The sequence below is a fragment of the Candida theae genome (genome assembly GCF_024610275.1).
Source record: "Candida theae strain CBS 12239 chromosome Unknown scaffold3, whole genome shotgun sequence".
Lineage (NCBI taxonomy): Eukaryota > Fungi > Ascomycota > Pichiomycetes > Serinales > Debaryomycetaceae > Lodderomyces > Lodderomyces theae.
Window position 1 is genome coordinate 377,358 of NW_026261437.1, and position 26,408 is coordinate 403,765.

The window sequence follows — 26,408 nt, forward strand, 5'->3', positions numbered from 1 at the left end:
CATCACGGCCGGGTGATGTCGTGGTCGTCGTTTCGAATATTTTATTCATGGGGTTGAGAACCTCCTTCAATAATACATAAATATACCAAATGGACACCCTTTCATTGTCCATTGTAGTTGAACTGGTCTTGTCCTTCAACATCAAAGTTCTCAATAGGGTTCTCTGGTGGGTGGAAGTTGAGCCAACCTGCTTCATTCGTAATTTCATTCCATAGCTTCTGTTCTTCATCTAGATACGCAAATCCATCAATTCCAGTCAAGTCTTGATTCGAGTTGAAATCACCTTGACTATACTGAAGTCCCGGAGTGAAACTAAGAAAATCCGTATCAATGTTTTGCTGATGCAACTGATGTGGAGTATTATTTACTTCTGTTTCATGAGTGTTTTCCTCAACAGCAGCCTCCTTCAAATCATCTTCATAGAATTTAAAATCTTCATCATGTTTGCGAAGAATTTCAGTCATTGCACCATTGAAATCAAGTACACGAATCAATTTGAGTAGTTGAGCTCTCCTCAACGCCGCTGGATAGTTGCCCAAGCGTTTCATCTTGGTAAACAAAGTCAAAGCATGGTCCAAGTGAGTTCTCGTTGCATCGTGGACTCCAAATGACGCATTGAAAAGAATGAGGGTTGAAGCTGAGGTGAACAAGTACTCACGATCCATCCATCCAAATAATGCAACCATGTTATCCAGAACCAACGACCAGATGCTCTTGATGGTGTTTATAGATGCTTGAAAAGATGAGTTCAATAAACTCAACACATTCTTGGAATACTTGGTCAAATCGATGTACCTGTTCTGAGTTGAATGCTCTTGTAGCTCCTTCAATTTCTTTGTCGAGAAATGAAACAACAATGGTCTTACTGCCAAGTTGATACCTTGGAAATATTCAGTCATTAAATTCACAATTAATCGAGACACTTTTGGTTCCTCTGTCGTATAGTCAACGCGAAGATGACTTGGTAAAGAGTTTTTCCAGTTAATCAACCTCTGAACCAAGTCAGACACTATTGGCAAAATGTTAAAACTTGGCGTTTTGGTGTACAAGGACGACAAGATGACTGCATTGGTTTGGGTAATTGTGACGCAGTTGTTGATGTAGTCTGCAGGTGGGAATATATAATAGCCCCGTACATCTTGCTCATCTCGTGGGAAATCGGATAAATCAACCTTGAAATCAACGGGCAACTCCGTAGATACTGAATCGTCAGCAAAACTTAGTGGAAGACCAGCTTTCGAAGAAAGCATTCTCTCATACATGTAAACTGTCCACCAGATTCGCCTTCTATGTTCAAGCTCAAATCTATTGAGAGACTCTTTCTCTGCATCCACGTGCCAGCCCAAAATCAACGCGGCCCTTAATGCCAACCCAAAGTAGAAATAGGAGGCAATTGTGCAGTCAGCAACTTGCAAGTAAAATGCATATAGAAGCATCACTTCAATTCCACCATCCTTAGTGATGTTGTCAATTGCACCAGATGCAAACAACCCCGTGAATAAATCGGACGCTTGATAAAAGAACTCAGCACCGGGTAAAGTGTGTTTCTCTTTGAGTTCCTTTTTTCGTGTCATGTTTTCGAGCTTTTGTCTTTTGGCATGAGTATCTGACTCCGTTCCCAAATACATCTCACCAATGGAGAATATGAGCAATATCTTGCAAAACCAAATTGTCTCTAAAATGGACTCGTCGTCGGCATCTTTCTTTATAGTGTTTTCATTTGAATTCACCGCTGCATCTTGGGAGTAGTTACGGCGCAAGATTTTCTTATTGTCGTTTGTGTTGCCAGCATACAAATTTTTCAAAAACTGCTTAATCAACCCCTCATTAAAAAAATAGAAACATCCATCATTGTAGTTGATGAATGTGTCCACTAGCAACATCGCATATGAGTAGGAAGGCAATGAAAAATTGATTGAAAGTCCGGGCCTGGTGTTGGTCTTGGAGAGGGTAATTTTGTAAGCCCCGCCCTCTTTTTCCATAACCTTGCTCTCTCGCTTATTCGAACGAGAGTCACTTTTGGCAGACGAGAAAGATGCCCGTGTGTCCGGTGAGTTCATTGGGGTGGTTTTGTTTGAACTTGGAGGTAAAGACGTATCAAATGACGGCGCCATATTCTGGATCTCTAAGCCAAATAATGTCATTGACGATGATCCAACATAGACCTTTTCTCCAGTCCGCGATTGTATTAGTCTTCCATGCTTGTCCAATGATGGACCAATCACTTCCATCCCTTGGTTCTGACTTCCCTGATGATTTACCCCTGCAGTGGCATTGATTTGATTCTGTAGTGGTTGCGCGTGTTGTTGTGGGTTTGAAGCGGCACTTTGTGTATCAGTTTGCCTTAGTTCCAGCTCCTTCAAACTGTTTCTAAGCAGGGCATTGTCCTTCTTTAATCGAGCTATATCATCATGCAACCTAGAAAGGTATTTCATGGACACTACAATTTTCTTATCTGCTTCCACGTATTCACATTTGGTTTTGGCAAGTTGACATTTTTTGCACGGATCTCCTCCTGGGCATCTTATGTGGCGGGTTCTGCAACGTATACAAGCTAATGAGGTTCTTTTGGGACGTCCTGTAGCGGATGAGGATGTGTTGACACTTTTGGAATTAGACTTGTCGAAAGATGGATTTGTAGAATGAGGATCTGTATATTCAAGGATTTCGTGTCCTTCTTCCGCAACTGAATCACCTGATCCTCGCGTACTCATAGCACTTGCCAATAGAAACAGATGATGGAAGAAGATGTGTTGTGGCTTTGCAAATTCGGGGTTCAATGATGGACCCATTTTTTTTTTCCTCTTCTCTCCCCCCTCCCCCCCTCCTTTCACCTACACAGAGAACGCCGCACCAAAATGATGATGATTACTACGAATCTTATTAAAAAAACCAATCCAATTTTAAGAATCACTATACAATAGAGAAAAAACAAAAAAAAAAACGAAACCGCCTAGCTCTTTCACTTTTGATAAGGAAAACACAAGTGCAGCAGAAAACATATACAACGTAGTACTTACACCAATGCCTTGATGTTGGCTTTTCCTTGACCAACAATGTTTCCAGCAGGGTCATAGGAGCAAATGATGTACTTACCCCAGTTTTGAGCGCTACAGTCCTTGTATGCGCAACCAACCTTGGTGGTACCTTCCCAGACTACTTGAGTAAAGTGATCAAAGGAAGAGGCGGTGTTGTAGTTGTAGTTGTTTCCTTCATCGTACCAAGCGTCAACAACAGTCGAACCGGACTTGTAACCAACACCCAAGTTTTCACCATATTTACCACCAGAGTGTTGCAAGTTTCCAGAACAAGAGTACTGGTTGGCGTAGTTTTGAGCGTATTGATATGCATCTTGATCCCAAGATAAAGCAGAAACACCGTGTAAAGCACGCTTGGAGTTGTGTGCATCGAGAATGTCTTTAGAGAAAGATTCATCTTGAACATTTCCAAAGTCACCACTTGAAGTGGATGAAGTGGATGAAGGTGATGAGGAAGATGAGGTGGTGGCTGGAGCAGCTGATTGTTGCGAAGTGGTTTGTTGTTGAGAAGTAGTCGTTGGAGCTGAGGTAGACGTACCTGAGGTAGATGTAGAAGTAGCTGAGGTAGATGTAGCTTCAGCAGCTTGTTGAGTTGGTTGTGAAGATTGGGATGAAGGGGTGAATGAAACAAGGGCTGAACCCGACTCAGAGGAAGCTTCATCCTCAGACAAGGTTGATGTTGTCAAAGTAGATGGATTGGCAATAACTGCTACTTTTTCAGTAGTCAAGGAATCTCCGCTTTGGATAACCAAGTTTTCACGGTACAAAGTGGCACCTGCCTCAGCAGGGTTGGTGACAACACTAGTGAATGCAATATTTTGTCCTAAAATGTTGGTTGAGAAAACCCAAGTTGATGCTGAGGGTTGTTCCGGGGTTTGTTGTGCTTGGGTGGTTGTGGTGGCCTGTCCATTAGCGCCAACAGTGACATAGTTTGTGACATGGACGTATTCGTATTTGACTTGAGCTAAGGATAACCCGAAGAAAGTGGTAGCTGCTGCTGCTGCTGCTGCTGTTGTAGTGAATTTCATGACGCGACTTTTTTTTTGTTTTGTGTGAGTGTAAGTGTTTACTTTTTTTTTTCAAATATATTCCGCGACTAAATGAGTGGAAAGGGGTGCTATGTGAGATACGATAAATGAGTGTAGTATGATTGTCAGCTAAGATGTAACTGTGTGTAGGGACAGACTGTAGTTGGATACAAACAAAGGAGTGTAGGTTGGTACTAGTTGGTAAACCTTTAGCTGAAGGAAAAGAAGAAGAAGAAGAAGAAGAAGAGAAAAAGCTGAAACAGAAAAATCAAGAGAGAGATAAGTTGAAACATATATATAACGTCAACATCAATGACAACGAACCTGCCATAAATATTTACTTCAAACAATAGCTTCCAGAATAGAAGAAAAAGAAATGTAACAAAGTCACAAGGCACACACTATAGACACGCATTGTGACCCCCACCCCCCTTTCTTAAAGAACTGGCGATTTGAAATTTTAGTTTGTTGCATTTCATTATGAGTCGACGTGTAAGTTCTTGGTGTGGTTAAAGGGAACAATTAACGCATCATGTACCACATAAAAGCTATGCAGCATTTAGTGTAATCTGACATATAAGGTTTATGCAATATCATCCTATTGCGGTTAAATTGGCAAATGCAATCAACTCACTCTGGAACGCCAAAAATTGTTATGACACAAACACATTGTATGCAGTACAAACGTATACAATGTATTGGTTGATTGTTTGTTTCTTTTTTGTTTACATATGAGACCAGAACAGAACTGAACAGAACAATAACAATAACAACAACAACAACAACTACAAAAGAAAATCTCACGGGTCTATTATTTTCGTCTAACTTTGGGTCTTCCCTCTCCATTATTGTGAGCACGACCTGGAAATCTTATTTACTTTCGCTACTAAACAGGAGAACCAGGTTTCAGGACCTTAGTTGCATTCTCTCCACGTGTTTCTTTCTTGCTCCTTTTGTCTCATTACAGAATTATTTGCATTCTGTTAAAAGCCATCTTAGAAAAAGGCCAAGCAAAATAACAATACTTTATTTTAAAGTGAGTACTGAACAACATGTATACATTGGCGGAAGACATTGATTCGCTATCACATATCTGACCCTTCAATTCTAGATCTGAATCTAGATTTGGAACTCAATGCACGACTCGTGTCTTTGTTTTTTTTGCGTCTTCTTTGTCTTACTTGAATTTCCGATATAAATAATCAATTGCATAAACTAGGCTTATTGTCGCCCATCGATTCGATTGTTCTTCGGTTGTTTTCACTTTTTCCAATCTGCTATCCAATGGGAGGAGGACACAGCCGACATGGTTATCCCTTTCCTTGACAAAAGGGACTAAAGAAACAGTAATTTATCTTGCATAAACTATAAGCTACACAGCCCCGATAGAAGCGACTAAAGCCACTTAGTAGAATACTCCTTTTCTAACATCTTCTACATTACAAAATGCTGCTGAAATCTGCTTGAGCACTCTTCGAGCTGACTCCAACCCTTTCCCCCCCGTCATGGGAATGTATTTGTCGATCGAGTTGTCTGTTGCAAATACATTCCAATGGTGAAACGGACATATCTCGTTACTACCTTATATCCTGGATCATTATACACATTTCGTTGCAATTGTAACAAATGCAAATGCAATTTCCATAACTCAAAACACATAAGCTTTCTTTTTATTCACTAAGTGCAACTACTATATTGTTCCAATACAAGTCTAGATCAATGGAAGCACATTCTGTTTCCCCTTTCCTCGCATATTACCCACTTCTTTATAATTGCAAATCACATACATCCCCCAACCTCTAGAACTACAGTCTTTATAAGCACACCCCAAAAGTGTAGTAGATTTCCAAACGACTTGGGTAAAATGATCAAATGTGGTGGCCAATTGGTAGTTGTAATTCTTTCCTTCTGAGTACCAGGCATTAACGACAGATTGGGCAGAACTGTATCCCACACCCAAATTCTCCCCGTATGGGGCGAAGGTGTGTTTTAAATTACCAGAACAGTCATAAGCATTAGCTACCTTCTGTGCGTAGTTGTAGAGCTCTTGACTCCATGACAATGCTGCGACTCCATGAGCAGCACGTTTGGCATTGTGGGCACTCAAAATCTCATTCTGGAATGATGGTTCTGCACTTGCAACTTGTGGTGTGGGAGTTGAGGGACTGGCTTTCGTAGTTAATGTGCTCGGCTTGCGTTGTGCTTGGACGTGGGTGGCTGGGGCTGGTGCGACAATACTGCTGGATATTTTCGTTGTTACGGGAACCGGTGGGGGAGTGGTAGGAGTAGCCGAGGTAGTTACCACGGCCCTAGTGCTTGTTGTAGATGCTTTTGTACTCAATATAGAGGCCGATGTTGAAGATGACTGTAGTGTTGAAGCTTCTATCGATTGGACAACCTCAACCGTATTAGCCATGGTTGCTAGGGCAACATCAGTAGTAGTTGAAATTGCTGTTGGTGACGGGTTACCCACTGGATATTCCGTATAGTACACGCCAGACTCATTATAAATGGCTGATCTCTGTACTGTAACGTAGACAACATCAGTTACGAGGATTGTAGCCGAGTGCACCACTGCTGCAATAAGCACAAAGAGCAAAGTCACCTGTAATTTGCAAAACATGGCACCGAGATTGTTATTGAAGGTCTTCACTAAATGCTTACAGCTGGAATGAATGTTCACAACTTTCAAAACAACAACTACATATATTCACGATTATATATTTTACATAACCTGCTGCTTCTTACTGTTTACAGTTTGCAATTCTTTGCATTGGCGTTTGTTTGGACAAGAAAAAACGAAGCGTGGAAAATATTTGTAGAAAATAATATCGTCGACGCGATACTTTACAGCCAGCAGAGAAAGAGTCCTGGCTGGTATCATCAATGAATGTGGGTGTGGTATGTATGTAACGAAACAGGTAAAGTCGTCTAGTTGCAATTCGCATGTGGTGACTGCTTCTTGTGTAGATTTGTAAACTGCGTGATCATTCTCGCTGCAAATGCACATGGGGTCGAGGGGGTGGGGGGTTATAATGGCAATTTGCAGCACGCGATTTTTGTGTAAGAGAGACATTTGATTTTGTTAACGCATTTGGACAAAAAGAATACACTACACACACACGACACAGTACTAGGTTATCTGAGATGAATTCGCAACTATACAAGCGCAAAGTAACAGCATACTGAAACGATTCCTAAATAAGAAACATGACCCATGTTCGTTCTCACCCAATTCCACCTTTACATTCCTCTCAAGGAACGGTGACAATTTCAGAAGGCTTCAACGAATGATGCTCCTTCACTTCGCTTTCCGCACACAGTGTACACCACTATTCTGAAATGTGTCACCTGACTCCTTCATCTTTACTAAATCACCAACAACACAAAGGTGTCTTTTAGTTCTCGTGATTGTAACATTCCATGTTCTCTCTTCACTCAAGAAACCCACCAAACGATTCTTGTTAGACCAAACTAATGACAATATAAAATGTCTTGTATAGTGTAGGAAGGAGATGTTGCCAACAAGAGGCAGCTCATCCAAAGGAAGGGTAACACTTGTTATCCACATCACCTAGCCTCATCTCAATCGGTATAGTCATCAATGTTTGGATATACAATTTCGTATGGTCGTACCGATTTCCCATCTTCAAAACCATCTTCAACGTACCTACTCCAATCTTTAAGAAACTTGTGGCCCGAGTCATCCATCAATTGTAAATCACCCACAACACAGAGTTGCCTCTTTGGTCGCGTGATTGCAACATTCAATCTCCTCTCTTCACTCAAGAATCCGACATCTCGCTCATCATTAGATCTCACCAACGTCAAAATGATGACTTCTTTTTCACGACCTTGGAAGCCATCAACTGTGCTCACTTCGATTAGCGAATCGGGGCCAAGTTGTTTCTTGAGTAGTTGCACTTGAGCAGCATATGGAGCAATAACACCAATATCTGAAGGCAGTACACCGCTTTCCATCAATTTCTTTATGTGGCTTCTAACGATTCCCAACTCCATCTCGTTATACTTGGAATCTCCCTTTATTGACTCTAGTTTTTGTTCAGGAAAGTCGCCTCCTTGGGTGTCATACCAAACACATTGCACATTGGTGTCATCATTGCTTTCAACGCCAGGAAGGTCACTTAGTTCAATTTCCTTAACAGACTCGTCACTGATGAGCTTATCCTCGTACAACTGCATGCTGGGGAATTTCATAATACTGTCATTCATCCGGTACTGAACATTCAACAATTTTTTAAACTTATTCCCATTTAGGTCTTTAACCAACCTGTCAAACAATGTTGTTTCCAAAAGGGTGCCTGCCCCTGAAATTATAGTTGGCGGTAGTTGCATATTGTCGCCGGCAATAACTAATCTCTTGAATTTGTCATTGTGTAGTAGTGGAATCCAGCATTGCGGCTCCAACGATTGCGAAACTTCATCTATAATTATCGAGTCAAAATTGACACCACTTCTTTTCAAATCGTAAGAACCAGCTCCGTGTAATGTGGCAAGTATGACTTTTGCACCATTGAGCAATTCATGAACCACTTTCCTCTCCCTTTGAATCAACTCCTTTTTCAATAGTTTCAACTCCTGATACAACGCCTTCCTCTCTCCATATCTCTTGCACTTTTTGATCTTGCTCAAAACAGATTGGATATCATTCTCTAGATCCTCAATCACGTCTCTTCCATAATTTTTGGAAAGAACTTCAAGCGAGTGTTGAAGGTTTACCGGTAACAATCTAGCTGGATGTCCAATTCGAATCAACTCTCCCACTTTATAGTGTCCGCCAAGTCTCTCCAAAATCGTGTCAACTGAGATATTTGATGGTCCACACACTAAAACTTTCTCTCCACGAGCAGTTAGTTGTTGAATTAACTCAACCAAAGTCATGGTTTTACCCGTTCCTGGTGGACCAAAGATTATTGAGATGTTGGACTTGTTGATTGCGAAATCAATTGCCGACCTTTGCGAAGGGTTTAAGCCTGAATTCAAAAACTGGATGCTGGAACTCCCACTCAATGCAGTGTATTCAATTTCACCAAGAAGCAATTTGTGTATGTCATTTTTGTTACTTTCTTTTAACTCTAGGACTTTGTTCATTGTGGTCAACATTCGTTTGTAAGTGATGGAATTTGCGAGTTTGACAATCCATAATCTGGTGGAGTCGTTGGTATTATTGTAGTAGTTGAGCACCTTGTCATCACCAGTGGACTCGTCAACAGAAAGAGTGATTGTTTGGTTGGAACTTTTAACGACTACAGCCTCAATAGACTCATCCTTGTTTCCAGCCTCATCATCATCCCTCTTTTTCTTTCGTTCTGATCCAGCCATCTTGGCAATTCTTACAATATCACCCGTTTTCATCGATGTGGAGGATAAATCCCCACTGCTAACAGCATTGTCCAACTGCATCTCCAAAATCGTCTTGCCTCCAATCCCTGTTCTCATGTTGGAGATATTCAAGTTGATCACAGCTAGGCCCATTTGGGCTAGCTTCTTCGGTGGGTATGCATTGATGTATTCGGTGGTTTGAGCTACATCCTCTTCTTGCTCTTTTAAAACGGCATCTTTGAATTTGCTGAACAAATTCATTATGCTTACATTGATGACAGTGTGAAATCAATATTCTTGAAGTAATTTTTTTTTTTTTTTTTCGCAACAGAATCCGGGATTCCTCTGCAGGCCACAGAAGCCAAGAACTTCTTTGACAAATTCAATGTGAACAATCACTTGATTTCAACCTACTATGTCATATATAATGGAGCCGATTGAGTAACTTGTATAGGATTCTCAACCAGCACAATCATTGTCCCAAACAACCTGCAACCTTCTTCTCTCACCCTCCAAATATGGGCTGAATTGATTTCACACGCTTGGTAGCGTCGTTATCATGACAGCTTCTCTCTGATTCAGTTGTTGAGGTTTTTGGATTCTTTTAAGCTCATGATTTGTGATCACACTGATTTGATATCGTTGGCAATCAAAGACTCAAAGTGATTATTTTTTTTTTTGCTTTTTTTTTTTTTTTCTAGTCAAATGTATTTCGTAAAGAGTTGAAGAGCTTCTTAGTTTAATTTCAAAAGGTTCATCTATGAAATTACAAATCCTTCAAACATCTAATCCAAATCCTTTGTGGTCTTGTAATCTCTAAGGTCACGACCAGTTTGTTCCTTTAAATATTGAGCACCGGCATTCTTTAAATTGTCCAAAATCAAATTACGTTGTTTAAAGTATCCCGACATCCTCAACAATGATACAATTTTGTCATAACAGGCTTCTCCAAAGCCGAGGTAGTTGCCAAACCAACGACGAAAGTCTACGGAGCTGAAATGCAGCACATCAAATTGTAGACCAGTGTTGCGATGGATCCCTGCCAAAATGATAGAAATGAGTACTAGATCCACACTGTAGTGGAAAAGCTTTCCTAACTGTCATAGCGTAAACGCATATGTTAGTATGGATTAAGCAATTGACCTGCTTGTGTTTCTGACACATACACTCATTGTGGAGTAGATGCTTATTGAACAAGCAAAAGAGGAGTGTCCTCTTCTTTTTAGATAGAACGAAAAGAAAAAAAAAAGTAATGTCCTCACGCATACGTCACGTGCTACTATCATTTCGTAAATTACTCTATACCCTGTCTATTTCAAGTTATCGTGAATTCGTTGCAAATTATTCCTCAATTGGTTACCAGTCCAATCTAGAACTCTTTCACTCTTCCCAACACTAATTTCGAATCGACTCAAAATTTGCAATGCATTCACCTTCAATTGTTGATCAAACACATTGTCATCCAATTCTTTACTCAATATTTCCAAAAATGATAGTACTCCGAATCTCGTAATTAACAAATCCGAACCTTGATCAATCTCCTGCACTCTATAAATGAATTTCAAAATGGACACTTTCAACTTCATATTCAATGTCTTTGAATTGAGCAAGTTCAACACTGACTCAATAACATTTCTTGTGAGCAATGACAAGTCCAAACTGCAACTTAAACCATTAGTTATTTGTTCAATCAACCAATTCAATTCACGGTAAAACCATTCTGTTGAGTCCGCGGGGTGCGTGATCAAACTATACAAGGGTATATCCCATTTGTTCAAGCTTGGATGTGCAAGAACATAGCGGATGCTCAACTCGTACAAGAAATGAGCAGGATTGGCCAATATGGGAACAAATTGGGAATACACAAACCATATCAACTTCGGGATTTCGTGTTGTTGTTGCAAAGTGAAGCAAATGTTGGATATGTACACTTTGAAAATGTTTTTATCTTTGAAATGTGCATTCAATTCAATGTCAATCGAAGTGAGGATCTTGTTTAGTATAATTCTGGCAATCGGCAAGTACTTTGTATTGGACAAGTTTGCAACGATAAATTGCAATACTCCCGTATCTATCAAGTTTCGCATATTGAATGCGTATGTTACACTTGAATCTTCATGCTTGGTGTATTTCAAAAACTCATCATTGTTTAGAACAATCATGTATAGAAACTCACAATCGTATGCGAAATGGTTTGTGGATTGCAAACGAGCCTGTTTTTCCAACGATTCAATTTGATGCCAAAAGTTAGCTCCTTTTGTAAATGGGGGGAGAGTCAACTCTGCACAGTTTAATGAGTTTTTAATGATTCCCTTGTTCAAACTCACGGTAAATTGTTCATTCTTTTTCGTAATCAACTTGTCCATCTCAACCAAATCTGACTCATTTTCATAAACTTCATCGGAAAATTCCCAATTGGACACATTTGCAATCCACGAAGTCGACACTTTGGCCTCCATTTTTTGCAATATAAATTTGAGCAACAAATCCTCACATCTGTTCAATCCTTGATATTTTTCCAACACAGTCCTGAGATTTGTAATATTGGACAATTTCAGGTGGTCAAAGTTGAAAAGAATATAGATAGTGAATGCTGAGTAGTATCTCAAACCGGCATTCTGTGTATTAGGCAACACGTCCAAACATGTTGAAGAAGCCAATGCGATTTGAAATAGCTTCAAGAAATCAATCTTGCTCTTGGGTGCAGTGAGTAGCAATTTAATCACATATCTCAACGACTCGACGCTGACAAATTTCGATTGCAAAATGACCTCCACTTGGGTGTTTAAAATATTGGCGGGAACCAGGGTCCAAACATCTGCATAGAAGAAGTAATCCGCAATGCAATTTGAAAATGAGGTGAAGTTTTGAGAAAGCAGTTCAGATTCAGCAAAGCTTTTAGTGATGTATAGCATCGATTTGTGAAGCCAAGATTTGAGCTTATCGTGTTGCGGGAATTTCTTGATCAATTGGATAAATGACGAGTTGGTGGTTTGCTTGAAATCGATCTGTTCCAAAACACTTTCAAAAATTGATTGGTCAGGGTTTGTTTGTGCAGACAATATAGTCAATATTTGCTCCCACATTGGTGCCTCAACTGTTTTGGACGCCAACTTTAGCTGGATTGTTTTAACAACTTGTCTCATGAACACGTCAGGGATATCAATATTGTTCTGGATCATTGAGGACACAATCAAAAAGTTCAAGGCATAGTCATTCAAACTCTTTTCCAATAACCAAGAGGCAATGTTGTTGAATTTGCCAATCAACGCCGGTAGTAAATCATAGTCATCTGAGCTATCAACAATCTCCTCAACGACAAATCTCAACTCGAGATCTGAAAGCACAACCAAGTTCAGCTCGAGCAATTTGGTAAGCAATTCCATCCTCCTCGATAATTCAGATTTCAACAATTTCTGAAATTGTTCAACCTCGATTGTCATCTGTTTTTCAAGACATGTCGCCATTGCCTGTTCAAAAAGCAAACTATCGGATGTGTCTAGCAAGCTCCTCAACTGAGTCTCATCCAACAACCAAATGTAATCAATAAAGCCTAAATCTTCACTAGATACTTTCTCAAACACAAACTCCGTCAATGATGGAGAATGGAAGCGGGGAAGTGATCTGATGCACTCTCCATACAACTGAATCACCAAATGGCTATTGGTCCCCTTGCGCGATTCATCAAGTAGCTTTCTCCAAACCATCTCCGAAGTGAAATAGTCAACTGCTTGTTTATCCGAATTCATCAAAAAGGTCCAAATTTTGCTAAACAACGTCAAAATGAGTTGCCTTGCTGGAGTCCCCTTTTCATGTACCAATGATACTAGCGATATTGCTGCCAAGTAGTCCAAATTTGACGAGATCAACTTCTTTTCAATAATGTTGGGTTTGGCAACTAACTGTGCAACGGATGAATTGTAAATTAATTCCAAGATTGAGGCACCTGCATCTGTATGCAGAGTCGTCTCAAATGATAACAACTCATTCAAGTTCCATTTCGTAATTGAATCATTGACATCTAGTTGGTCCACAAGTGATGCCAATACCGTCTTGTTCCCACCAAGCACAATCAAGTACTTCAAGAACCTAAACAACCACTTTAAATTTTCCTCAACATTACCCTTTTCCAACAAAAATTTAAACTGCTCAAACATCGCCACCACAAAAATACTCTCTTCCTTGTACTTGTCGTGAGCCAAATCGAGATATTTATAAGGACTACGAACGCATCGGGCAACCACTTCATCAAACATGTTCCAAAATTCCAGTGTCATTTCTGAATCCAACGAGTAGATCAAGGCCATTACTGGAGTCACCAATAGATGTTGATTAAAAAACATCTTGTCTTTTGAAAGCCTGTTGAGTAAATGGTAAATCTTGGTGGCAAAGTTTGGTGCTATGGTTGATTTCGATGCCAACTTGATCAATGACGTGTAGAACGAGTTTGCCCCATTGTTCTTGTTCCACCATTTGAAGTCTTGGTTTTGCAAGTTCATATAGAGATCAAGTATGGACAAGTCGTAGTTGGACAAGTCTGATTTGGACACAATGTCAGACACTTTTGTTGAAACTAGTTTCAGTAATGAGCTCTTGTTGATAGACGATGGTACCAATGACTTATACTTGTCAATGATTGTCAATGCAGTTAAATGGGTTAATTTGGATGACTTTGAAGTGAGAGGCTGTGCAATCAATGTGACATCTGGTAAATGGTTCAACACAAGGCCAATCAATTCTTGTCTCTGTCCCACGGTATCAATCGCTTTTTGCAACCTCTTTAAGATGAATAGAATCAATTGCAACGTCAATTGTACCGTCAATCCCGTTTTCGAAGATAAGCCTTCGACTAATGCTCCTTTCAGGAGTGGTGCAAAAACAATGCTTTCAAAAATAGTCCTAACATCAAATTTTGTAAACTCCACATTTACTTCAAATTTGGGGATCGGTATTTGTAGCACGTTGGTGTACAACAAAGTATGCGAAACCCACCACGACGTCAATGATGGATCATGGTAACCTCCTCCATGTTGGACGAGATAGTTCATGTACGGTGGTATCAATTCTTGACAATTTGTCAATACCTTCACAATAAATTGTAGTTGCTTGTTGGAATCGATTGGCTTCAAACTCGTCAATAACGTGTATAGTAATTTGTTGGCGATCTTAAACTTTTTATTGTTAACTTCAACAACTACACCAACGTCTGAGTCTTGAATCCATAACTTGTCGTTATCGAAAACCAATCCATTTTTGGAATCTGTGGTTAGCTTGGTCATAAAGTCGAGAAAAAATGGTTCTTTGATTTTGTTGAACAATAAGTGAGCTTTGTACATGAAACTGTCATTTAATATCTTGCACTTTTGTGCCTTTTTGAAGTTACTTTCATCAAGTAACTTATCATTGAGAAACTGTATCAAGTTCTGCATCAGATTGACAGAGTCAAGTTGCAAATATTTCCAAATATTCTTAACTATCTTTGGGTGATTCGTCAACAAGTCCAACCGATGGAAATAAGCAACATTGGCACATAAATCAATCCACAATTTGATAAAATTTGATCTTATGGAAAACTGGTCATTTACTTCTCCAGCCTCTATTTCAAGTTTGCTTGGAGTCATCAATTTGGGCAACACAGGAAGGGTCAAGTCGAAGCTGTTGAGAAACTCTTGAGCTATGGAATAATCATAGATGATCAAGTTGTCCAAGAATCTGATTGTTGGGTTGGTTGACGAAGGTTTCAAGCTGCTCAATGCACGATAAGTGATCTTGGAGTAATTAATCAATACATCTTTTGCAAAATCAATGATATTTTGTCGTACCGGTAAGAAGGTGTCTTTGTTCTCATTGGCTACACGTAGCACATGGTTAATCTTGTTTGTTATATCAACAAATTCTTTGTGGTTATTCACCGAAGAGTAATATGACCAAATTGATAGCACTCTGTCCAAGTCACCGCGTTGTATCAATTGCAATATCAATTCCAAGTTGTCGGTCGATGATTGTATCTCACTTAGCTTTTGAACAAGGTGACTATCCACATTTACGGAAGGTGCACTGTACAACTTTCTCTTTTTCACTTCCGACATGATGGGCAGATGGGTGGGTTACTGAGTAAATGTTTCTAAAGATTTTGGTTGTAAAAATTGAGATTTTTCAGATGAGATGCGTGTGTGTGTGGTAGCGTTAATCGTGCAGAAATGTCAAAGACTGAGCCAAAGCTTAAGGAAGGAACTGCCAAGAGAAAAGTAGCACACCAAAGGGAGTAATAGATATAAACGTGAATGAATCTGTAGTAGGTGCCAATTCACAATCAACCAAACGGAGTGAACGGAGGACCCCAAACCTTCTCAACAACAGTTAATGAAGCTACAATCTAAAGACATCAACCGGCATTGTAAGGGTAAAAGAACAAGCTTTTAAGAAGGATTATCCAACCCAAGCTGTAATAGAAGCTAGACCTTGTTGCAACTCCTTTTTTTCCTGCTTCACACGCTTCAAAATTTTAGGGATATTCTTTGTAGTCTTGCACTAACGTTTTCCCTGTGCAGTGAAGATGATCGCTTTATAGCTGTTGAAGCAACACTCATATGCAATCAAGTGAACAACTGTTGCTACTAAACAACCTGAATTGGAGCAATGAGCACAAACTCTTTCACGACAAGTAGGTAGCAAGTGAAAACTCTTCTTTGTAACCTACTAACTGCAATTGTGCGTAATTTGCATACAAGTTGCTGTTACGAACGGTTGTCGTAATTATTATGGCTATCACTGTTTCCACGTAGTACTAACTTACCCTGATGCTCATTACAATCTCTTTGTGCAGCTTTGTAAGGGCAGAGTACAAAGCAAAGAGAAATAATAAACGAAATTTCTTTTCCCTCTCGGTAAAAGAGCGGATATTATTTTTTTGTTTTTGGAAAAATTATTATAACTGGCTGACACATTTGCAACTGCAGAGAGAGAGAGAGAGAAAGAAAGAGCAAAAAGTTTCCCTTGCTGTGTAAGTATTCTAAAGTTAGGCGAGTTTATGTTGCTGTACAAGATACGGTTGTAGTACGTCATCATGTAGTGCATTCTCTTTTCTTGTTGACAACTTTGTTTTTAACTTTTGGCTTTTTTTGCAGCAAATTTGGTACAAATATTTTACATTCTCTTAAAACAGACTGAAACACTCTCCAGTACCATGGACTACTAGTTCTCTTGTGGCTACTATCACTTCTCCATGTAGCATACATCATTGCAGAGAAAAACGGCATTTCCGCATTCTATTCATGACTCTGTTGCACCTTGCTGTAATTCGGTGATTTGTAGCCTGAGCTATGTAAACATTTCTGTGCTATCATTTAAGATGTATACTTGACCCGTATTTTGACATGCGGTTGCAATTTCTGAAAAATCACACTACATTGCTGATGATGTCATTCAAGGGTTCATAATAATATTTCTATTTTACAAGAAACGAGACTCAAAAACGAAAAAAAAAAAAAAAAAATAAAATAAAATAAAGTTAATAAAATGAAGGCGCAACTAGTTGAGTAGTATGAGTGGATGATTGCCAGCAATGGTGGCTGTGGGGTGAGGAGTATCCAAGGTATTGTGGTAACTAAACTTGTAATCTAACCACTCAACCCCGTCCCCGCTCCCTATTGTTTGGTTTAAAGCGCCAAGTCCGAAGTGGATGAAGAAAATTAAGATCATGTCTATTGTATTGTATTGCAATGTAGTGTTTTCATAAAGGTAGTGTACAATTATCTAGTATCGCATATGCCAGAGGGTACCACAGCCTGTATTGTTCAATGTTGGAACATACTCCTTTTTCCATACACATAGAAAGTTACCCAATCCGGTTAGCAAATTCCATGTATTTGTTTATGATTTGATTTTCTTGTCATTTTGGTCTCTTGTTTACAAATTTGCGGTGGTTGTTGTTGTTTGGGTTCTCCAAAATCCACACTCTATTAATAGACAGTTGTTGTTGTGGGTATGTGTGTGTGTGTGTGTTTAGTGTTGGAGATAGATTGTCCAGCAACAACTAAAAAAGGATAAAAGTAAGTAGAAAGTAGAAAGTCTATTGTATAGTATTGTGTTGTGTAGGTAATACGGTTATGAGAGTATTGTTAATATTATTTACTCGAAGATTTACTCTTTGTTTAGTTTGATCAACATTACACAACATTAAGATTGTGATTACATCATACCTTTTAATTTTCTCTCTCTGTCTCTGTCTCTTTCACGTGTCCCTTCTTGTTAACTTTATTGTATTGTAATAATCACAACTATTCTCTATTTGTACATTTCCATTATTGTCTTCTCACGTCATATTTTTTTCCTTTGTAAACTATACTGTGTTGCTTGCTACTCATAAACACTGTTTTTAGATTTCCCCATAAAAGAGTGTTTTAAGTCGCATATGTGATTATGAAACAACCAGTGGCAGAGAGAGTATGCTTGTGTCTGTGAACTTGTAAAACAGAGTGGCGTAACAACAGATTTACGAATAAAATTCTCTGTGTGTCTGTGTGTCTGTGTGTCTGCATGTGTTGTGTGATGCAACAAGTGAAAATGTGTATCTTTAATTTTTTTTATTTTTTATTTTTATTTTTGTAAACATACTGCATATAAATTTTTGTTTTTGCGTGTATTGTTATACTATGGCATTTTTTTTTCTATTGTATGTTACCCCTCAATTTGTAGTGTATGTTGACACTAAGCACAAAGCACATACCAGTACACAACACAACACATCACATCACATCACATCACAACACAACACAACATCACAATCTCTATCCTTATCTTTGACTTACAACAACTCATTCTTCCCTCAGTCACCCCGTTGTTTGTAAAGAATCTCTACCTAAAATACGAAAAAGATATACCCAGAGCTCATTATTGGGTGTATAGTGATGGAATGTAATACAATGTGAATATATTCATTGTAATTGTCCTCACCAGCTACTGATTGCAACACAACAAACATAAACGTACCGGTATAATCTACATGACCTAAGAACAACAACATTAAGATAACCCTTTCTTGTGTGAGTATAACTCATTATTTTATTTCTCTCCAACATATGATAGTGTAAATTTGAAAAGTTATATACCGAAAAACATATATAAAAGAGACAAAAGAATCAGTACAAGCTATACAAGCAATCAGATTTTATTCATTTAGATTGACATTAGGCTTCCACAGATTAGGCATCATTTCTACGTCTCACACCTTACATCACTTCACATCACTCTACCTCAGATCAAGTGAGATCAGATCACATCACATCAACAAGCTTTCATCAACTCATAAACCATGATGGTATGTAATCTTTATTTCTCATTGGAAGAAGGCTTTACCTGTATGGGTTCAGGCAAAAAGGGGGAAGTAGTAGTAGTGGTGGTAGCAGTAGTAGCAGTGCACTACTCATCAATATTCACACGTCGCGATGTTACATTCAATTGACCGACAATCTCAAATTAACTAAAATCTACATTTACGGATGAAACTAAATTACCTCAAAAGATACAATCTCATATTGTTCTTACGGATTGCAACAACGAATGGAAACTCTAGTCCATTGGTATCAACACTGCGTCACTAGAAACACCAACATATGTCACACGAAAGAGAATTTTGTTTTGCTTCCGTTCGTTTCCTCTTGTTCACCGTCCCCCTCAATCTTTACTATTGTTCGGTAATCATCACATCACCAATCGCATCACACAACCATCAATGGATTTTGTGCAATGAGGCTTTAAAAATAAAAAAATAAAAAAAAATAAAAAGACTAAACGCCGAAACTTTGCTACTGCTTCCTCCGATGGTTACACAAACAACAAAACAAAGAAAAAAGAAAGAAAAATAATAATAACAATAATGTTGATATTTTATTTTTATTTTATTCCGAAACATTTACACGACCATTACTTCTTTACAACAACAACAACAACAACAACAAGTGCAGCAGATCTTACTAAATTGGTAATAATAACACTACTATATATATATATATATATGCACACACACACACACACACACACAACCGCAGCACACGACCCAAAGTTTTTCTTTTTTAAATTCCCTTTTTCCTGTGCTTTCTCCACTATAGCTATATTACTAACCAATATACTTTTCCTTTTAGAACTTGCTGAAATACTTCAACACTACTGCCAGTACTACTGCTGTATCAAAAACAACCATTCATTCTTCTACCTTCACGTTGAATACTAGTGATTTAGGTGCTGCAAAATCTACTGCTACCAAAGACATCATGCCATATTTATCACCAAATGATTCAATACCATCAAAACCCACAACTACCACAACCACTGCCGAGACTATATCTTTCAATGACATACCAAAGCGAGCCCACACCCCAACTAGCGCAACCTCGGCGTTTTTCACATTTGACGCAACATTGAATGAACTATATCCAAATCTACCCGCCAACTATAAACTAATAAGCATCCTTGGTGAAGGTGCATTTTCCACCGTTTACAAGGCACTCGACATCAGACTCAATCGGCCAGTTGCCATCAAGATTATAAGTAAAGGGCATCTCACATCGAAACAATTTCTCAATATCAAGAACGAAATCAAGATTATGAAGCGCATCCACCATCCAAATGTGTTACAATTGTATGATTCGTTTGATACACCCGAACATTGTTTCTTAATATTGGAGTATTGCAATGGAGGAGAAATTTTCAACAAGATTATAGAGTATACGTATTTTTCAGAACCATTGTCGAGACATGTTTTCAAGCAACTTTTATCAGCAATTGACAATCTTCACAAGTTGAATATCGTACACCGTGACATTAAGCCGGAAAACTTGTTGTTTAAAAAGATTCCCTTTTTCCCACGATCAGTTGAAGAATTTGAAAAAACTGCTCGTGCATCAGATGATGATTGTAAAGTGGATGAAGGAGAATTCAAGTTGAATGTGGGTGGCGGAACCATTGGAGTTATCAAATTGGCTGACTTTGGTTTGGCTAAACAATTGATTGACGAAGATGACAATACTAGAGTGGCAATGAAGACACCATGTGGTACTGCTGGATATACTGCACCAGAGGTTATTACATGCAATACCAAGAATGAAGGAGGATTCTACATGAAAAAGACAACGAGGAATAACCAGTATTCAAAAGCGGTTGATATCTGGTCATTGGGATGTTTTTTGTACACTATACTCTGTGGGTTCCCACCATTTTATGATGATGATGCAAATGATGTAACGATTAAGATTCTTCGTGGAGAATATGTCTTTTTACAACCATGGTGGGATGAAATCAGCGCCGACGCCAAAGATTTGATCTCAAAGATGTTGGAGGTGAATCCTGAAAAGAGAATCACTATTGAGGAGATTTGGAAACATCCATGGGTCACGGACGGTGCTGCCAATTTGGGTATGACTGAAAATGGCAACTTGGTGGAGCCTAGTCATTATTTTGCAACAAATTATGAAGTTGATCATGTTGAGGATATTGATAATGATGAATTGACTATTCCAATGTCTAATCAGCCGGTGTTGTCTCCTAGAGCACGGGCAATCAAAACTGTGTTTGACAATAAGGCCATGCTTGGAAGTTTCAACAATGTGTCGACTCAATTTATAGAGAATATCGACGAGGAAGACGAAGACGAAGACGATGAGGAAGATGATGAGGAAGATGATGAAGTTGACGACGATGACGATGACGATGACGATGACGATGACGATGACGAGGAAATTGAAACGCCTAAAATTCGTCACAAGACCAAGGATCATGTCCCTACACCCATGCCAAAAGAAGTTGATTTTAGGAATGTTTTCAAAGTTGACAAGCTACTGCTTGACGTATCTGGAAATGACTCGAACGATGACAGCTACGACGATGTTTCTCCTGATGAGATTTCCGAATTGGAAGATGATTTAGCCAGTTTGCAACTCACGCCAAAACTCATGACCAGATCGAGAAATGGCAGTCAAGTACAATCTCAAGCACATCAATATAGTGGCAAGATTTTGGATGAAGAGATGGATGATTATTCCAATTCCGATAATGAGATTTCTGAATGGACAAGATCATCGTCGATCATATCTGGGATTGAATCTTTTAAATTGACATTGACGGATTCAAACTTGTTGGCTAGACGGAAAAGTTCACGAAAGGCATCGGGTGTTGGGGCAACTACTGGTATTGCGACACCGGTAATTGATGAACGTCAAGAGCAACAGGTTTCATAAATGATGTGAGAAGTTGCAAAACAATAACGATTGAAAAGAGGGTTCCTTTTATTATTATTATTATTATTCCAAGGGAAATGGTATTTTGTATTTATTTAGTTCAATGATGATATTATGTTTACTGATTTTGCAGAATAGAGAGGATAATGTAGGACGTAAACGGTGTTTGCATTGCACTAAGGGTGTGTGTGTCTGTGTCTGTGTCTGTGTCTGTGTCTGTGTCTGTGTCCCCTTTCCCACTTGGCTCCTGGGTAGCGACAACACACACACCTCACAATTGAAAATTTTCGCACTCCCCAAAACTTTCCTTCCTGTTCTTCTTCTTCTTCTTCTTCTTCTTTTCAACTATCAAATATCCCAGGAGATTGAAAGTCTTGGCCAGATCCCGTGTGCATGTTGATCAATGTCAACACGCATACACACCTCCCTTCCCACGATCAAACATCTTTTCCAAATCGACGACCCGTTCTGGTAAGTCTACGAAAAGCAAGACTTTGCAAATCCTGCAATACATTTTGAATTCTGATTTTAACAAAAATTCAGGATTGGTATTTGTATATCAAAGTATAAACTACTACGAAATAGTGCATCATAGTACATCAGGGATATGAATCGTGAGAGGTGTTATCTTCTCTTTGTGAACAACCCCCTGGTGTCTCCAAGAACACTAACATTTTATCTTTACTTCAAGGTATGCGTATTGAAGATTCATTCAGTATGCATTGTAGTCGATCTATGTACATGATTTAATAAAGTTCGTGGATGTACTGTTTGCGAGTCTATAACATCTAGTAAGCGTGGGCCTCATGCTTGCAAAGGCGAGCATATTAAGCGTGTAACTATGGTTTTCATGATCTCTTTCCACCTCCCTGTTCATCCCCTTCACCACGTATAATCTCACTACTCAAAGGCTGCAAAGCGGCAAACTTCCGCTTCATTTCCTCTTGCTCCCTATGCTCCAACTCATTAGCTTGTTGTTTCTTAGTTTTACGAGCTTGTTGTCGCTCGGCGTCCTTGATTGGACCTTGGCGTAGTGCTGCACGCTCTGAGTTTTGCGAGTAGTTGATAAACACAAATGCACCAGTGGCGAATGCTATTGATGCGCCGAGCGTGATTTTGGACGCAGTTGACATTATTGTGGGTGTGAAAGATGAGTGGTAAGGTGACTTTTGAAGAGAATAATCACACCAATTATTTTTTTTTTCCCCTTTGTCTTCCCCAACGTTGAAGGGTTTAAACAGGATCAATTCTACAAGAGAGTACAGGTAAGCAAATTTAGACGTTTCGTGTAGGGTTTTACGATATTTTATTAAGGGTAGGGCAATACTTACGTCTCATATTCCCTGGAAGTTAGAATAATGACTGTTTTTTGGACGGCACGGCACTACATCTTCCGACACGTGGATTTGTACCAACATCTCACTCTCTCGCAACAACTACAAACTCAAGTAAGCTATTTCAGGTAGTGTATTTGATAATCAATATCTTCCCACTGCACTTTCTCTAAGATGGCACCAAACAAAGTCACCATGCTTTACCTGTTGTTGTTGTTGTTGCAAGTGACTGGTTTTATCTTCATTTTGGTTGTGCTGTTTTTTCCCCTTAGTCAACTCTTCTTCTTTCTTGCCTTTTCGTTCTCTCTCTCTATTAATTCATCACAAACGAATTAAATTGAAAACCCGACAACAACAACAACAACAACAACAACTGCGCACAATTTGAATTCTAATTCAACAGACACATATACTCCATTTCCCTCTCTCTATATTGCCCATCATTGGTGTCATTGAACAATTGCTTATGAGATATATCTGTTGCCGTTACAATTCAAACAATGAGCACAAACTATCATCATAATGACAGTTCTACAACTAACCATCTTCAATCAGCAAGTCTAGACCCTTCTACAAACATTCACCAGCTGGATCGACACGACCTCGGAAACCACTTTCCTACCCCACTGCATTCTGCAAGGTCCCAAGTGTCCAATTTAACCAAAACTTTGCAGTCATCCAGTAACAATTCACAGCAACAAAATATAGATCATACGCAGGGGCGACCAGTACAACAACAACAACAACAACAACAACAACAAGAATATGGACACGAGAAGATTACTGGCTCTGGAGAATTAATCACTGGACTACCATACGAGAGCAATAACAATTTTCAGTCTAGTAGTTACCAACTGCATCAAGGAGCGTTTTCTCAACAGATTCCCATTGCGCAAAATTCTTACAAGCACATACCCATGTCACACAATACCCCAACAGTAGTGGGGACATCGTATACATCAGCACATTCCTATAACCCATCGTTACCCTCCACAAATAATTTCATAACACAGCCCGAACGGTTTGGATCATTTCATGACCATCCAACTGCACCATCCAGTTTTCGACCAAGTACAGTGCCGCACGCGTTACCAACCACAACGGTACAAACTGACCCCGTGGTCCCGACAAGAAGCTCGTTTTCGACTGCCCCAAATGCAGCGCATCTGCTACAGCTGAGTACCTATGCCATTCCCGGTAATCAACAACATTCAGCGATACATCATCCAACAAATGTCCGTAGTAACCAGTTTGTTGAAAGTCTGAGAATCCCCAACTCGCTTCCTGTAGGTCACACATATGCAACTTCGCCCCCTTCAACAATTCCAGGACATCATCAGGATCAGCAACAACCACAACTGGCTCATCGACTTCAGTCGTTGTTGAATGCAAGTAAACAAACTGGACTGGATATGTCAATGCATACTGGCTCAATCAGCATCCCACAGTACAACAGAATTGAAAAGGTACAGCAGCAAGCCACTCGAGGCCACTCGTTCCACTCCACGCCTCCATATTATGAGCATGTACAACAAAGCGCACAGAATCTGCAGCATTTAGAGTACGTACGCCCTGAGCCGGACCATTATCTTACATATAATGAATTTCTTCAAGAGTTGAGACGAAACGATGAACAAGAACGACCTGATTCTGAGGAGGAGCATTTGAATATTGTTGAGTTCCCGGTAAACGATTTGATCGTAATGTTATCTTGCCTATTGACCAAGATAATTGAAGCTAATGACAAGTTGCACCCGAACCATTTTGAAAATACAATTGCAGTACGACAAAAGATTAAAGAGGAAAGGAAACGGAAACGGTTACAGCGCAGAAATAGAGAGCAAGAGCAGTACCATCAAAGCACAACTGTGGGTGAAGTTGAGGATTCAGAAAACAAGGAAGGAGGTGGGAAGTATAGTGATAATTTCAATGTGCGAGTTCACAGTGAGGACCGGATGGACGAAGATGATGATGGAAATCCGCATGATGGAGATAATACTGGATATGACGATGACTTTGAAAACGACGAAGATGACGAGGAGGACAACGAGATGAAAAACAAATATTTGGCCAATGTCTTGGCGTTTCATGGGACAAATGTACCAGGTATATCTCTTCACGCATACTTGGCAAGAGTTTTGAAATATTGTCCAGTTACCAATGAGGTGTTTCTATCACTATTGGTTTACTTTGACCGAATCGCGAAAAAGGCCAACAATTTGAACCAAAAACGAAGACTGAGTACTAATGACGATGTTGCAAATGAGAGTGGTGGAGATGTTTCTGAAGCCGAACAGTTATTTGTTATGGACTCGTACAATATCCATAGATTGATAATCAGCGGGATCACAGTTTCCTCCAAGTTTTTTCTGGATATTTTTTATAAGAACTTGCGGTATGCAAAAGTTGGTGGATTGCCATTGGAAGAGTTGAATTATTTGGAATTGCAATTTCTTTTACTTTTGGATTTCAAGTTGATGATTAGTGTGGAGGACTTGCAAAACTATGGTGATTTGTTAGCACGGTTTTGGAAACGAGAACAACAACAGCTGAAAGATGATGCTGCAAAGTGATACCAACCTGTTCAATGTTTGTGTGTGTGTGTGTGGGGGGGGGAAGGGCAATTTATACCGTTCACACTTTGTTCCGAAAGTACGCTAATCTTTTCAAGAAGAAAATGCCATCACATGGTGGTTCTTGTTCAACAAAAAGCAACTACACCTAATTGTTCATAGAGAATAGTGAGAAATGCACCATCTAGAACCGTATAGGTAACAAATAGGTCTCTTGTGTCAGGATTGCGGCTCCCCAAATAAAGATGGCTCTTTGACAAGGCTTTGATTTCATGTGTGTATAGCATAAGTAAAGTAATTACCGTTTTAGGTAAACTCGTTTTAAAATACGGGGGGACGGGGCTTAAAAAGCAACGAAGAAAAAGAAGAAACAAACTCTGAAATGTGTTGATTTGCCAACAGTTTTGAATTACCAACGTTGGAAAGTCCTTGCCAAGGTACTATGGAAGAAGACCGTCGAGGTTTTCTTGCCGTATCCAAAAGGTTTCTCGGCTCTTTATGTTTTTCTGTGAGAGATTTCAATTTGATCATAGTAGTTCCATCGGTTATAACTTTTGTAACCGTCTTTTGGTTTTGATAACCGTTGGGTTTTGTGGAAGTTTCAATAATCTTGTGGTCCTCTGGTTACCCTTACGACGGGCACGGACTCCACCACATCGACAATCTGGATGAAGTTGTAAAGCACACTTGGTAAATGACGGACAGTTTCAGCTCAACCTGTAACTACAACTGAATGATTCTTGTGTACGCGATCTAAGTATAGTGGAGTTAAAAGCGCCGGATTTCGTAATTGGCTTTTTGTGTAGCATATGCCGCCCCTCCTCCTCCTCCTCCGTTTGAGGAAATCTTTTTCTCACGT

The 26,408-nt window shown here is 39.4% G+C and overlaps 9 protein-coding genes across 9 annotated transcripts; 2 read left to right on the top strand and 7 right to left on the bottom strand. All coding sequences in view use genetic code 12, as the record gives it.

The window, feature by feature from the left end:
- Positions 1-101: 101 nt before the first annotated feature.
- Positions 102-2,792, bottom strand: PUT3 (Put3p; the record flags this gene model as incomplete). The annotated part of the gene is made up of 1 exon (XM_051752263.1): positions 102-2,792. The coding sequence occupies one exon, from the start codon at positions 2,790-2,792 to the stop codon at positions 102-104; it is 2,691 nt and encodes an 896-aa protein (XP_051608727.1).
- A 224-nt stretch (positions 2,793-3,016) lies between these two features.
- On the bottom strand, positions 3,017-4,066 carry KGF57_002901 (CAP domain-containing protein; the record flags this gene model as incomplete). The annotated part of the gene is made up of 1 exon (XM_051752264.1): positions 3,017-4,066. One exon carries the CDS (start codon positions 4,064-4,066, stop codon positions 3,017-3,019), a length of 1,050 nt encoding a protein of 349 aa, XP_051608728.1.
- A 1,711-nt stretch (positions 4,067-5,777) lies between these two features.
- KGF57_002902 (uncharacterized protein) lies at positions 5,778-6,689 on the bottom strand (the record flags this gene model as incomplete). Its single annotated transcript, XM_051752265.1, has 1 exon — positions 5,778-6,689. The coding sequence occupies one exon, from the start codon at positions 6,687-6,689 to the stop codon at positions 5,778-5,780; it is 912 nt and encodes a 303-aa protein (XP_051608729.1).
- A 962-nt stretch (positions 6,690-7,651) lies between these two features.
- Positions 7,652-9,670, bottom strand: KGF57_002903 (ATP-dependent 5'-3' DNA helicase; the record flags this gene model as incomplete). The annotated part of the gene is made up of 1 exon (XM_051752266.1): positions 7,652-9,670. The coding sequence occupies one exon, from the start codon at positions 9,668-9,670 to the stop codon at positions 7,652-7,654; it is 2,019 nt and encodes a 672-aa protein (XP_051608730.1).
- A 524-nt stretch (positions 9,671-10,194) lies between these two features.
- Positions 10,195-10,581, bottom strand: KGF57_002904 (uncharacterized protein; the record flags this gene model as incomplete). Its single annotated transcript, XM_051752267.1, has 2 exons — positions 10,195-10,506; positions 10,576-10,581. 2 exons carry the CDS (start codon positions 10,579-10,581, stop codon positions 10,195-10,197), a joined length of 318 nt encoding a protein of 105 aa, XP_051608731.1.
- A 138-nt stretch (positions 10,582-10,719) lies between these two features.
- On the bottom strand, positions 10,720-15,498 carry KGF57_002905 (uncharacterized protein; the record flags this gene model as incomplete). The annotated part of the gene is made up of 1 exon (XM_051752268.1): positions 10,720-15,498. The coding sequence occupies one exon, from the start codon at positions 15,496-15,498 to the stop codon at positions 10,720-10,722; it is 4,779 nt and encodes a 1,592-aa protein (XP_051608732.1).
- A 3,224-nt stretch (positions 15,499-18,722) lies between these two features.
- KGF57_002906 (uncharacterized protein) lies at positions 18,723-21,642 on the top strand (the record flags this gene model as incomplete). Its single annotated transcript, XM_051752269.1, has 2 exons — positions 18,723-18,728; positions 19,552-21,642. The coding sequence occupies 2 exons, from the start codon at positions 18,723-18,725 to the stop codon at positions 21,640-21,642; spliced, it is 2,097 nt and encodes a 698-aa protein (XP_051608733.1).
- Positions 21,643-22,490: 848 nt separating this feature from the next.
- Positions 22,491-22,775, bottom strand: KGF57_002907 (uncharacterized protein; the record flags this gene model as incomplete). Its single annotated transcript, XM_051752270.1, has 1 exon — positions 22,491-22,775. The coding sequence occupies one exon, from the start codon at positions 22,773-22,775 to the stop codon at positions 22,491-22,493; it is 285 nt and encodes a 94-aa protein (XP_051608734.1).
- A 701-nt stretch (positions 22,776-23,476) lies between these two features.
- PCL7 (Pcl7p) lies at positions 23,477-25,549 on the top strand (the record flags this gene model as incomplete). The annotated part of the gene is made up of 1 exon (XM_051752272.1): positions 23,477-25,549. One exon carries the CDS (start codon positions 23,477-23,479, stop codon positions 25,547-25,549), a length of 2,073 nt encoding a protein of 690 aa, XP_051608735.1.
- Positions 25,550-26,408: the final 859 nt, after the last annotated feature.